The 15108-nt window shown below is 44.2% G+C and overlaps 1 protein-coding gene across 1 annotated transcript in view; it reads right to left on the bottom strand.

The window, feature by feature from the left end:
* Nucleotides 1-15108, bottom strand: part of ncf2 (neutrophil cytosolic factor 2) — a 30443-nt gene that overhangs the window by 10556 nt on the left and 4779 nt on the right. The window contains exons 4-8 of the mRNA XM_033028201.1: nt 12794-12928; nt 10198-10305; nt 7208-7267; nt 4428-4471; nt 2827-2968 (exon numbers count right to left, since the gene is read on the bottom strand). Coding sequence (XP_032884092.1) covers nt 2827-2968; nt 4428-4471; nt 7208-7267; nt 10198-10305; nt 12794-12928 — 489 coding nt within the window. The remainder of the gene's footprint in view (nt 1-2826; nt 2969-4427; nt 4472-7207; nt 7268-10197; nt 10306-12793; nt 12929-15108) is intronic.

The raw sequence follows: 15108 nt of genomic DNA on the forward strand, positions 1-15108 counted from the left end.
AATCATGGCTGATCTATCTATCCCGCCTTTTCCCCATAACCCCTGACATCTGTACTAATCAAAAAATAATTTCTCTGCCTTAAAAATATCCACTGACTTGGCCTCCACAGATTCACCTCCCTCATCTCCTTCCTAGAAGTCATTTAATTCTGAGGCTATGACCTCTAGTCCTAGACTCTCCCACTAGTGGAAACATCCTCTCCACATCCACTCTATCCAAGCCTTTTCTCTCCAAGAGATTAGAGACAAAGGGATGGAGCTGGGCCAGTTTCAGTACAGTGATAGGTCATTAACCCATCAACCCTCTTCCTCCCTCCACCTATGCTGCTTGACATTCTGGGCATTTCTATCTTTTTGTTTCAAATCAATTTCAGTTCAGGTGTGTTTTGGTGGTTCTCAGCAAGACCACTAGATGGGGCTGTGGAGAAGACAGGAAGAGGAAGAGAAAATTATGACTCTAAATGGTAATGCTGCTTTCAGCTACACCGGACATTGTCAGCTCACTTTGCTGCAGTTTGTTTATTTCTACTTTGTAAAACTCCATTGTAGTAATGAATAGAACAAATATATTTATAATCTATAGACATAATTAAATGTGTACAGTTGATAGTTAAAGCAGGAGTGTTGATTCGATTAGATTCGTTTATTGTCATTCAGAACTTTCGGTGCCTTTAGGGGCATATCTTGGGACAGTCTAATCAACTTCCTGAAGAAAGAAACTCAGCTTCCACTCAATGTGATTATAGTAAGAACCAGTAACTATAATGGAGATCAACTGAGATAAGGACTCTCGCACCAGCCTGACCCTATAAACAGCCCTTCCTCTGTACTCCGATGGTACTGCAATCTCCAGTTAGAGGCATTTCTGTAAGATTGTGCCCACGGTGCACAAGCTCATGACGTCTGACCACCTGGCTTTGACAGGCAGCAGCATCCATGTGGGTCAAGTGATGGAAACAAGAGGACCAAGGAAATGGACCCAGTTTCTGAGCTTCCCATTCGCCGCTCTCCCTGCAGCTGACATCAGTGAGCTGCAGGCTGCTCTAACACTAAGGCGATGGACAGGGTGTCCTGGGGCAGCGACAGACGTACTGAATTCTGGATGATCAGAGCCCCGGGTCAGTAATGCTCAGTCCCGGCAACCATGAACCAACATAAAATGATGACAAAGAGTTCCAGGCACTGAGCTTCACTCCATTTGACAGCTTAAGGGGAAACGTAATGATGCAAAATAAAAAAATACTGGAGACACTTGGTAAGTTATGCCCCTGTCCCACTTAGGAAACCTGAACGGAAACCTCTGGAGACTTTGCGCCCCACCCAAGGTTTCCGTGCGGTTCCCGGAGGTTGCAGGTAGTGGAAGCAGGTAGGGAGACTGACAAAAACCTCCGGGAACTGCACGGAAACCTTGGGTGGGGCGCAAAGTCTCCAGAGGTTTCCGTTCAGGTTTCCTAAGTGGGACAGGGGCATTAAGCAACATCTATGGGATGAGAAACAGTTGTTTACTTTAAATGGTAACTATTTCTCTCTTTGCATTAGTTGCCTGACCTGCTGCATGTTTCCAATAGTTTTGTTTTTACAGCAGTTCCAGCACATGCAGTAGTTTGGCTTTTGGTACAATGTGTAGTGAGTACATTGCCAGAACATTGCTGTAAGTTATTATAGATTCGAGTAATTCATTCAGAACTACAATGTGCAATCGGAGCAGCCTTTCTGGTGAAACAAGTTTGAACATCATGTTAGTGGAGTCCACCCTCTTCAAAGTTTCACCATCAGGTTATTTTCTGAATCTAATAGAACAGCCCAGGTTTCCCATTAAACAAGAATACTTTCTGTTCAAGCCCCCTGCTCCTGTGCTGACAACATTATTGACACATGCACTACACTACATCATAATATAATAGACAGCTTATCTTAGAGGCATTTTTTTCCTTTTCCTCAGACTGAAATCCAAGAGACAGCTAGCATCCTTTCCTTTTGTAACTGCAAATTGGGACATAGACTGGACTGGTGGGCCAATTCAGTTTTAATCTCATCCGTCCACTTATCAGAGTGTGACCAAGACATACAGCCCTCCATAGTGGTGAAGGACCCTAGGAATGGCATTAACAGCTGCCAATGATAAATTATTTTTACTTTGATAGTACTTCAGACCTGCTTCTGTTATGCTTGTGCTTATATACTAATAATTATTGGGATGATAATGTAAACATGGTGTATGGGCATAATTGTGTTATGTAGGAAGAATGGTCTCAACCCAAAACGTCACCAATTCCTTTTCTCCAGAGATGTTGCCTAACCCTCTGAGTTACTCCAGCATTTTGTGTCTATCTTCATAATTGTATTGCGTTCTACATAAATAAGTGAATCTCACACCATGCATCAACAAGATGCAGCCTGACCCGTGGTGCTACTCCAGCTTTTTGTGTCTTTCTCCGGTTTAAACCAGCATCTGCAGTTCCTTCCTACACATCAAATAAACCATAATACACATCTTCTTCCTCTTGGGTATGGCGTGCACAGCCTACAGTTGTAGGACAACTTGTTCTATTTGACCTTATTTGATTGTGCACGCCAGGTTGATTGCATTCGTCGAAACAGGGCGGACCACGTGAAGGTTGCAACCTCCCACCCCAATAATACACATGATAGCTTGTTGCTTTGAATGTCTTCAATTGTGTGTCCATAATTCTGTTAAAATCTCTGCGAACATTACTACAATTAAAACTGCCACACAGTTCAGGGATTGCAGGCTGCATCCAGTGGCCTGTGATCAGTCCTCTCCCTGCACTGTGATGTGGTGAGCTTTGCCCTGGGATAACTTGCCTTATCATTGAACGTGACAGTGGCCCAGTTGTCCTGCCCTTGCTCCAGCAGGAAGACTATATTTCCCGGCTGCAATTCCAGCTCCATTTCATTACTCGGTATGAAGTTAAATAACACCCGGTAAGGTTTACTCTGCAGTGTTCTACACATAAAGAAACATGATTAAATCTGGTCACATCCCTTTACAGTTTTCAATGTAGCATATCACAGAAGTAAACTGTATAATTATGAGTGTCTATCTCTACAGGAAAATAATGTCACTGATGACTAGGTGTCACATATCCAATTTCCTCACCTTGGATGAGCTTTACAGGCTACGAATTGATAAGCAGAAATCAGTCTGAAGGGGGCAACTGAGTTAACCCTCAGAAAACACAGAGTGGTGAATCTCTGGAATTCTCTGCCACAGAAGGTAGTTGAGGCCAGTTCATTGACTATATTTAAGAGGGAGTTAGATGTGGCCCTTGTGGCTAAAGGGATCAGGGGGTGTGGAGAGAAGGCAGGTACAGGATACTGAGTTGGATGATCAGCCGCGATCATATTGAATGGCGGTGTGGGCTCGAAGGGCCGAATGGCCTACTCCTGTACCTATTTTCTATGTTTCTATGTAAAAAGGTTCAGCTGATTAACCCTTTCAACAATGAGTGTTAGGTTGCAAAAGCTATTGCAATGGAACTGAACAAGGCACGGAACACAACTGCTGGAAATGAGGCATCGGGAATGAAGAGGACGTGTGGTAGTGAAACGCAAGCATCAGTGATTATTCTGGAGTTTGAGTGTATTGCCTTTTGGGATCTGGGAGGTTAAATGAAGCTCAATCCACTAAGAAAGTGAACATGGCTAAACATGGCTTGTGCCTGCTGATAGTCTTATCGAAAGACAGAGAATGGAACAGTGTAAATTTGTGGGCAATCTTAACAACGTGACTTAATTCTAGCAATTTAGTCTCGGGCCATGTAACACTGGGAACAAATTGTTTCTCCTTTGTTCTGGAAAGAACTGTGTTGCTGGTTTTCACCGAAGAAAGACACAATATGCTGGAGTAACTCAGCGGGACAGGCAGCATCTCTGGAGTGAAGGTGATGTTTTGGGTCAAGATCTTTCTTCATGTAAGCTGCCCAGAAGTATGAATATTGATTTCTCCAACTTCAAGTAACCCTTGCTCTCCGTCTCTCTCTGTCCCTCCCCCCACCCCAGTTTTCCGACGAGTTTCACCGTCGTCCTGATTAATTTTACAGATTGTATGCTTTGTTGTCACCTTCTCCTCAGCTAACAATGAACCATTCTTCATTTCCTTGATCAACATCTGCTTTGATCTTAATTTTCACACCTTACCCTTCAATATCTCTAGGCTCCCTCTCCCCTGACTCAGTCCGAAAAAGGGTCTCGAACCAAAACGTCACCCTTTCCTTCTATTCAGAGATGCTGCCTGACCTGCTGAGTTACTCCAGCATTTTGTGTCTATCCCTCTTTGTTCTAGCAATACATCAGGAGTTTGCGGAGGCTGAGTAACTCACTGCAGCAATAAACTAAATACACACTCCCAGAACATTCTGCTAGCCACATAGAAACTGGATGTGGCTCTAGTAAAAATGACTTACTTGAACTTTTCAGATACTTTCCTTTTTGGGACAGGTTCTGGTGCCTGTTAATTAAATTTGAATAATAAATTAGATTAACATATTAGAAATCACCACACTTTGTTCAGAATAAAAGGGTTAGCTCAGGATGCAGAAGAGAAGTAATTCAGAGGAGGTGTAATATCGAAGATAAATTACCCTGCAGGTTTTGTGGCTAGCTATTTAATTTACCCAACCTAGACCAAGGTATGGATACGGAATGTTCTTGCAGCTAACAACCACAACTAGGTTTCCACAATGCATCATTGGAGACGGGTGGGACAGATACAGAGTGAAAAATCTTAGGTAGGTTTTCCATTTATAATTTCTAGCAACTATGTAGTAATGAGGTCTCCATATATTGCCTAATAAAATGAAGTTTTAATGTGAAGTTTTAATCATGCAAGGTTTAACTTATTCCTGGTGTTGTTTCTTTGGGGACTTGATCTTCCTGCTATTTAAGGTACAAGGTTATGAAATTAACCATAACGAGGGAAATTCAAAGCAGCATATTGGTGATCAGCAAACGCCTTCCAATATACATCATCAAGTACGTCACAGAGACAAAGATCAGCAATTCAGATTTAACATGGGGAGGTCAAAATTAGAAATAGTAGTTTAAAAAAAAGTGCTGGAGGAACTCAACAGGTCTGTGGAGGGACTGGACAAGTTTACACTTCAGTCTGAGGAAGTGTCCCAACCCAAAACGTTGTCAGTCCATTCCTTCCACAGATGTTACCTGACCCGCTGAGTTCCTCCAGCACTGTTTTTTGTTCAAAATTCTGGCATCTGCAGTGTCTTGTGTACCTCTAGATATACTAGTTGTCAAGACAATTTAAAGAATGGTCTCAATAACAATAGCCATGGAGCTAGTAGATTGCCATGAGCAGCCATTTGGTGATTCATTTCATTCAGGAACGGAAATTTGCCATTCTTACCCAGCCTGACCCAACAACATGGTTCATTCATAACTCACACCTCGTTCAGGGGTAGCTGGGAATGGACTGTAAATGCTGCCATGGCATTTGTCATCAACATTCCTCAAAGCAATAAGAAATTAAATTGGAAGTCAGGAGAGTCAAGAGTGTTTTATTCTCATAGTCCCAAAACATTAACAATGAAATTGGCATTTGCAGCAGCACGACATATGTAAACAAAGTAGACAAAAGTGCTGGAGAAACTCAGCGGGTGCGGCAGCATCTACGGAGCGAAGGAAATGGGTAACGTTTCAGGCCAAAACCCTTCTTCGGCCCGAAACGTTGCCCATTTCCTTCGCTCCGTAGATGCTGCCGCACCTGCTGAGTTTCTCCAGCACTTTTGTCTACCTTCGATTTTCCAGCATCTGCAGTTCCTTCTTGAACATATGTAAACAAAGTATTCAATAGATACCATATAAACAAATAAAATGTTTTAAAAATTAACAAAAACGAAGTACATTTGTTTAAAAAAAAATGTAAGAAATTAAATTTTATTTGTCCAATAAAAGTGCCAGCGTAATTACAATATTTTTCCTAAATCCAGTTACAAAAGAGAATCAAAACTACAGAAGCTTCTGTAAAATAATAAAACTCAAATTCAAATTTAAATGTCACAGTGTTCTGGACAAATTAAATCTAGATTTTCCAGTCAAAATTCACAAGCGTACTGTTGACGTTCATTGTTATTTACGCTTGTGCTTTGTACATTGGGGCGAGGGGGAGATGTGCAATTAAATGCAAAACTTCAAATTTATTGTCTCGGTGAAGCTGCTGTGTAATGAGCTTCTTGGAAGCAGCTGCTCGCTAACTAGTTCACCAGTGGAATGCATCGAATAGCCTGAAGTTACTGAATGTCACTCAGTAACAAAAACAAGCATACCAAAGGAGGCTAGCACAGGTTGTTTCAAGTTTCAATACCCCTTAAATAATGCAACATGTGTTAATAACCGTCAAACAAATAGACAAGTACATGGATAGGACAGGTTTAGACAGGTACATGGATAGGACAGGTTTGGAGAGATATGGACCAAATGCTGGCAGGTGAGACTAGTGTAGCTTGGACATGTTGGCAGGTGTGGGGAAGTTGGGCCTCAGGCACTGAAAATGCACAATGTGTACAATTTATTCCTTCTGGTCCTAATTTGCCTCAGAATTTTCAGAAACTTTTCGACCCCTCTTCTCTCTTTTAATCCACTTGTTTCCTTTTTCTATATTTTATTTTCTGCACTAGGTTCATTTTTGAATTTACCAACCTTCATTCTCTGTCGCTGTGCTGTTAATCAGGTTGTTTGAGGAGGTACAGAGTTGCTTCTTCCTTACACGCGTGTTCTTTGTGAGACATGAATGTTATTAACATCAACACTTGCACCTTCAGCTACTCTGACACTACTCTGATCTAATGTCCTCATCACAATACCCAAATATGATCCCAGGTAAAAATCTGGCCCATTATTCCATTTGAAAGGGTCGGAGTTGGATTCTGCGAGGCCATTTCTGTTTCATCAGGCTCCAAAAATGTCTGAGAGGGACAAATGGAGCAGAGGTAGGAGTGGATTCTCTGTGAAACCATCTCTGTTCTAAATTCATTCCCCTGCTTCTACCAATACTGTTGAACATTTCATCACCAGAATGATGGGATTTATATGCTCACAATGCTAACAAAAGCAGCATTTGCACCAAGTTGGCAGCATTTAAACAGGTGATTAACTCAACACATTTAATATGCATGGTTAAGCCATACTTTCCTGTTTTGAAGAAAAATCTATTAAATGAAATGAAACATACCACAGGCTGCAAGGGAGCAAAACCAGAGAATGCATCTTTGTCGATGATTGATGCGACCACCTAGGATACAAGCAGAGGAGAGCAGCTGAGATGAGTGTGGAGACTCTGTACAGGCTGAACATTCATTACTGATCAATGGCATGAATACCAAATTCTCCAATTTCTGGTAACACACACCTCCTGCCCCTCTCTCCGTCCTCCTTTCCACTCTGCTCCTCTCTCACACCCCTTCCCATTTAACTTCTCAGGTCCCTATCCTCTATTACCCCCCACCCCACGCACTCCTCGCACTTGATCCATCCATCAACCCACTTCGTACCCTGCCATTACCCCTCATTCAGTTTCACTTTTCAGCTTCCAAAATCTGCAGCCGTTTGGCCTCTACTCATCATCTCAATCCCCCCCCCCCCCCCCCCCCACCTGACATCTGCCAGTTCATCCCTATTCACCTGCGCCAACCTAGTACTTGCCAGTCCTTGCCCCACCTCTCTCCCTTCACCTCTTTATACTGACTACATCCCCTCTATTGGTTCAGTCTAGATGAATGGTCTTGACCTGAAACATCGACGGCCTGTTCTGCTGAGTTCTGCCAGGTGCTCCCCTCTTTTTGCTACGGATTCCAGCATCTGAAGTATCTTGTGCCATCGGTGACCATTGCTGGTTTGGGTCTTAACAGCACAAGCATTCTCCAAAAGAATTTGTACAGCACAAAACCACACAACAGTTTGATTTATACCCCATCACTGATTCATTCTTTCTCCCAGGCAATCTACACCAGGCTTGGTGTCATGTTAACCTGGAGATGATGTTCAACCAGATATCTCAACCAAGTGGCAATTCCCACTCTATAGCAGCACCCCTGCAGTACATCATCTGTAGCTGAAACATTCATTTGTAACCGTAAAGCTGATTCCACCAATACATTCATAACAACCAGCCTCCCTCGTCCTACATCATGCACTCGTGACCCAGAACTCTGACACTTTTTACCCTATCCCTGTCCATTCTAACTACATTCGTGTAAGATGGACACAAAAAGCTGGAGTAACTCAGTGGTTCAGGCAGCATCTCTGGAGAAGGAATGGTGATGTTTTGGGTCGAGACCCTTCTTCAGATATTACTCATTCCTTCTCTCCAGAGATGCTGCCTGAACCACTGAGTTACTCCAGCTTTTTGTGTCCATCTTACACGAATGTAGTTAGAATGGACAGGGATAGGGTAAAAAGTGTCAGAGTTCTGGGTCACGAGTGCATGATGTAGGACGAGGGAGGCTGGTTGTTATGAATGTATTATGAAAGCTGAGTTACTCCAGCTTTTTGTGTCTATCTTCGGTTTGAACCAGCATCTGCAGTTCTTTCCTGTAAGCCCCTGTAAGATATGCATGCCTCCAGTTCTGGTGTTGAGCAACCTAGTTTTCAATCATCCCAATCATGGTGACTCAGCCCTCAGCTGCACACCCAAGCTCTTGAATTTTAACTGCCTTTTTCCTCCATTAAAATGCCATTATCCAAGGATTTATTACCCTGGTCCGAATATCTGTGCTATTGCTTGGTATCAGAGTTCACTCAACAAGGCACAGCAGTGGAGTCTAGTATGGGCGGCACAGTGGCGCAGTGCTAGAGTTGCTGCCTTACAGCACCAGAGACCCTCGTTTGTCCCTGATGGTGGGTGCTGTCTGTACAGAGTTTGCACCTTCTCCTTGTCGTGGGTTTACTCCGAGTGCTCCGGTTTCCTCCCACATTCCAAAGATATGCAAGTTTGTAGGTTAATTGATTTCTGTAAACTGCTCCTAGTGTGTAGGATACAACTAGTGTAAGGGGCGATCGTTAGTCGGCACAGACTCCACGCTGTATCTCTAAAACTAAACTAATCTCTTAGAGAACTACTGCAGTGCTGGAGGCCAAGATCAACCTCAGTCCATACCCTGATTTCAGCAGAACACTAATTCCACCGCCCAGGCTTATCCCAGCAGCCCAATTTTAATAATGACCCCTTATCCATTTCTTGTTCAGGCTGGTGGTCCCTCTGCCCTTATATGTGAACAAGTACAGCATTGGTGTGAGCCTGAGTCCAGGTCAGCTGGTCACTGGGCGCAGGAACATCAAGGCATGAATTAAACAAGGGAACCAAACTGCTCCATCGACAGCTCATGGTTTCGCTTTGAAAAAAAAGTCGTTAAATCATCTGTCTCTTTCTGTTCTGCAATACCTACTTCCCCAATATTGCCAAACGCTTCACTTAATGTTGAAATCCCCCGCCATTATTTCCTAAAACATAAATCAAACAATCCTCCCTTTCATATAAAAAGTGCCTTTAAAAATGGACTTCATGATTATTAAGGTGAATAGTTCAGTTCAGAGATGCAGCTTGGATCCAGGCAGCCCACCAAGTCCACGCTGAACATTGCACACTAGTTTCATGCTATACAATGTTTGCATCCACTCCCTGCACTAGGGGCAATTTCACAGAATCCAATTAACCTACAAACCTGTACGTCTTTGGAATGTGGGAGGAAACCGGAGCACTCGGAGAAAACCCACACAGTCACAGGGAGAACGTACAAACTCCACACAGACAGCAACCGAGGTCAGGATCGAACCCAGGTCTCTGGTGCTGTAAGGCAGCAGCTCTACCAGCTGCGTCACTGGCACTACATCTGAGTAGATCAAACCTTAGAGTAAAAGGCCATCAGGAGACAGTCTGGATGGGGGTGAGGGGTGGGGAGATTAGTTTTGAGTGAGAAAATGGAAGTGGACAGGTTCTTTCTGTCCCCCTTACCAACCTCCATCCCATTCAAGGCTGAGATTAGTTGGCCACATTGGTAATAATCCCACACAATGGAGAGTTCACAGTGGCACCATGATCATCAGACATGGTCCTCGTGCATTGAGGAGGCCACAGTAAGCTGGACCTCTGCTGACCACATCCCCCCCACAGTGGACTTGGACAATCATTCAGTGCTGATCAGTTAAAGAGCAAAGAGTCCTTACCATGGCTTCTCCCAGAAAGTCCTGCTTTTCCAGCTGGGCCACTACTTGTTTCTTTGGTCTGAAGAATTCACCTTCTGGAAACAGCAGGAGCTGAAACAGCTCTCGCTTCTGTGGAGACAGATCAGGAAACAGACACAGTGACGGGACTTAAAAAAAGACACAAACTCCAGATACTGCTGGGGATCATCAGCTAGGCATCAAACCTTGCTACAGTCATCAGCTTTCTGATTCCTACACAAGCTGCACCAACATGCAGAATCCCAGAGTTGCTGTCAGGAGTTTGTTGGTGTTTTGCTGACTGCATACTGTTAGTGTGGAGGCAGGACGTTCACAGATTCTCCATCCCCTGTGACAGAGTCCTGCAACAGTCTGTCAGAGCGGCGGGGAGTATCCATGTACTTCCACAGAGGGGAACAGATACATGCTGTCCGGAGGCAAGTATGAACGTTTATAACTAGGTTAAAAAATGTTCTCTTAATTAAAAATTTTTCATAGGGGTTAATATTTTAATTGTTTTGTTAAGTTTAGAGATGCAGCACGGAAAAAGACCATTCGGCCCACCGTGTCCGAGCCGACTAGTGATCCCTGCACACGTACACTATCCTGCACACACGAGGGATAATTTACAATTTTACGAAAGCCAATTAACCTACAAACATGTACGTCTTTGGAGTGTGGCAGGAAACCAGAGCACCAGGAGAGAACTCACGCAGGTCACAGGGAGAGCGTACAAACTCTGTACAGGCAGCACCCATGGTTAGGATTGGACCCGGGTCTCTGGCGCTGTAAGGCAGCAATTCTACTGCTGTGCTGCCCTTAATATTCAGAACCATTGCCAGCCCTGAGGAGCTGTTGTGCTCAGTCTGAGCTATCATAGAAACATAGAAAATAGGTGTAGGAGTAGACCATTCGCCACCATTCAATATGTTCATGGCTGATCATCCAAAATTAGTTCCCCTTTCCTGCTTTTTCCCCCATATCTCTTGATTCCTCTGCCCCTGGGCCACATTGTCCAATACAGCACAAATGTATCTAATGTTTAGGAAGCAGATGGAAAGATGGGGAAAGTCAATTCTATTCATTTTAAGTATACTTTCACTTGCATTTCTATCAAATCTTTTTGGCTTATTTGATTTCTGATAGCATCTGTTTTGCAACCTTTCAGTTAAGTAACATTAGCCCAACGAATGGCATCTGAAGGAAAGATCTCTATCCTCATCTTTCCTGCAGTGATAGATGTGAGATTGAAAGACCGCGTGGAGTTGGTGTTCGAAGTAACAGGTGATTTATTTAAACCGGTGTGCACCAAGTTAGCCAGCTCCACGTGGCCTTTCCACTTGCTCCTAAAGAGATTAATACCTGCATTAATATCACCAGACATATAGAGAGCCAGTACAACGTCAGGGTACTTCCCAGAGCCCTAAATCAGTTGTTACCAAGTAAAGCTGTGATGGATCAACTGTCTATCCTCAAACAAATGATTCTACTTAAGTACATTGGCAGAGTCAGCAGATTTGTCATCGAGTCATACTGCACGGAAACAGGTCCTTTGGCCCAACTTGTCCACACCGACCAACGTGTCCCATCTACACTAGTCCCACCTGCCGGCTTTTGGCCTATATCCCTCCAAACCTGTCCTATCCACGTATCTGTCTAAATGTTTCTTAAACGTTGCAATAGTACCCCCCTCAACTACTTCCCCAGACAGCTTGTTCCACACACCCACCACCCTTTTTGTGAAAAGTTACCCCTCAGGTTCCTATGAAATCTTTCCCCCCTTCACCTTAAACCTATGTCCTCTGGCTCCTGATTCCACGACACTGGGTAAGAGACTCTGTGCGTCTACCTGATCTATTCCTTAGTGATACGGAACTCTTATGAACAAATGAATTAGGAGCAGGAACAGGCCACTCGGCCCCTTATGTGTGTTCCATCACTTCATAAACTGACAGATGTAACCTCAACTCTACATTCCCATTTACCTACAATAACGTTTCACCCTCAGGCCTATCTGCCTCAAAAATATTCTAGATTCCCCTTCCACCAGTCATTGATCAGAGTGCCAAAGTCAGGCAATTAATTCTCAGGGAAAAAAAATCACCTAATTTCTACCTTAATTTGGTTACTCCTTATTTTTAAACCAGTGACTCCTAGTTTAAAATTCTCCTAGAAGAGGAACATCTTCAATGGTTCTTTATTCTCACAAATGCTCTTCACAGTGAAATTCTTGCACCCATTGCTATATTTTGGTGCCTCAGCCATTCGAGTAAGGCCCCACAGGAGCCCTCAGCACATTGCAATCAAGTCCCTTCTCACCCTTCCAAACGTGAGCAGATACAAGCCCAACCTGTCCAACCCTTCCTCCCAAGAAAACCTGACCACTTCAAGTATGTGTTCAGTAAACCTTCCCCGAACTGTCTGCAATGCATTCCCATCCTCTCGTCAGTAAAGAGATCAGTGTACACAGCCCAGCAGCCGTAGCCTCAACAAAGCCCCAACTTATCAGAAGTATCAGGAGGGGCATGTGGGCACACCAGTGGGCAGTGACTTATCGAAGGCCTTTGGAGACTTGTAAACACTTGAGGAAAGACAATACCGAAACAGCTTCCAGAGCTTGATCCACATAATTGTGCTTGGCTTCAGTTTTAAAGGTTAAGGCTTTCTTCACAACCTGTTCGGCGTTGTCCCATTCCTGTAATGTGGCATGTGCCAGCGCTAAATTGTGAAGCACCTGCAAGGAAGAAACCAGAAGAAGGGTTAAAGTACTGTTATGGTCTGCACCTTTAACCATCAGCTTCTCACAACAAACGAACATTGTGATATCGAGAGGGTAACATTGTGAGCTTTACCCTCACTGCTGGGTTCCATGCTCCAACCCTGCAGCACCAGCTTAGAACTGGCAGGAGTTTAATCCCAAACATGCATGGAAAACTTTTGATAAAAGTCCCCTTGGTAATTTTATTTAAAAGATTAAGGTATATGGAATCCATGTTGACTTGGTCGTTTGGATTATGTGCCATTCATTGAAACAGAGGGTTGTGGTGGAAACGTCTTATCATATAAATATAACTTGAAATAAATATAGGCGGTTGGCTGCAGAGGAGGTTTACCAGAATGCTGCTTGGATTAAAGGCTATTAACTATAAGGAGAGGTTGGACAAATTTGGGTTGTTTTCTGTGAAGTTTTGTGGGTTGCGGGGAGACCTGATAGAAGTACGTACAATTATGAAAGGCGTACATCAGGTGGAGAGTGAAATCCTTTTTGCAGGGTGTCAAAGACTAGAGGGCAGAGCTTTAAGGTGAGAGGGGCAACGTTTAAAGGAGATGTGTGGACAAGTTTTATTAAACACAGGATGGTGGGCACTGGAATGTGGTGGTGGAGGCAGATACGATGGTGACATTTAAGAGGCTTTTAGATAGGGACATGAATATGCTGTGAATGGAGGGTTTGGGATCACATACAGGTAGAGGAACATCATATTTGGCGCGGACATTGTGGGCCGAAGGACCTGTTCCAGTGCTGTACTGTTCTATGTTCTAGCAGCATGGACCTACAACAGGCATAGGTGGGTGTTCCACAATCCCCACATTCTTCTGTCAATGTTCTCACCCACAGGCTGCTGCCATTCACTCACTGATCTCATGTGATGGGTTAGAATGCAGGAGTTACTTGAAACCCACGAATGCAGGAGTAACTTGAAATTAGGGAAATCAACATTAATACCGCCGGGTTGCAGGCAGCCCAAGCAAAATATGAGGCGGCTGCTCCTCCAATTTGTGTGTGGCCTCACTCTGACAGTGGAGGAGGCCCAGGACAGAAAGGTCACTATGGGAATGGGAAAGGGAGTTAAAATGTTTGCAACTGGGATTTCAAGTAGGCCAAGGGGGACTGAGCGAAGGCGTTCAGCAAAACGATCGCCCAGTCTGCACATGGACTCGCCGATGTAAAGGAGCCCACACCGGGAGCATGGATACAGGAGATGAGGTTGGAGGAGGTGCAAGTGAACCTCTGCCTCACATGAAAGGGCTTTTTGGGGTTCCCGAATGAAGTCAAGAAAGGAGGTATAGGGACAGGTGTTGCATCTCCTGTGGTTGCAGGGAAAGTACCTGGGGAAGGGGTGGCTTGAGTGGGAAAGGATAAGTGAACAAAGGAGTTTCAGAGGGAGCGGTCTCTGCAGAAGGTAGAAAAGGGTGGAGATGAGATGTGACTGATGGTGGGATCATGTTAGAGGTGATGGAAATGTCAGAGGATGATGTGTTGTATGCGGTGGCTGGTGGGGTGAATGGAGAGGACCAGGGAAACTCTGTCCTTGTAGCATCTAGGAGGAGGGGGAGCAAAAGCTGAACTACAAGACACAGAGGGGACATGAGGGGGGGGGGGAGAATCAATCAATGGCAGAAGCAGGAAAACCTCATTTATTAAAGAAGAGGACATCTCGGATGTCCTAGAATGGAAAGTCTCATCTTGGGAGCTGATACGATGGAGATGGAATAAATGAGAGCAGGGAATAGCGTCTTTGTAAAAGACAGGGTGGAAGGAATTGTAGTCCAAATAACTGTGGGAGTCAGTAGGTTTATAGTGCACGCCAGTCGATAGTCTGTCCCATGTGACGGAGACAAAGCGATCAAGAAAGGGGAGAGGTGTCAGAGATAGTTCAGTATAGTGCACGCCAGTCGATAGCCTGTCCCATGTGATGGAGACAAAGCGATCAAGAAAGGGGAGAGGTGTCAGAGATAGTTCAGTATAGTGGACACCAGTCAATATGCGCCATTCACCTGGCTCTAACGTATGAGGTTTGTCTTCAAATCTCCCTGTAGTGAAAATCCTGTACAGGTTGATCATGCTTGACTCTACTGAGAGACAGTGACCAATTGGACTTCTTTTCTGTCCCCTTATAAATGGCCATTCCC

Source organism: Amblyraja radiata, chromosome 10 (genome assembly GCF_010909765.2).
Source record: "Amblyraja radiata isolate CabotCenter1 chromosome 10, sAmbRad1.1.pri, whole genome shotgun sequence".
NCBI lineage: Eukaryota > Metazoa > Chordata > Chondrichthyes > Rajiformes > Rajidae > Amblyraja > Amblyraja radiata.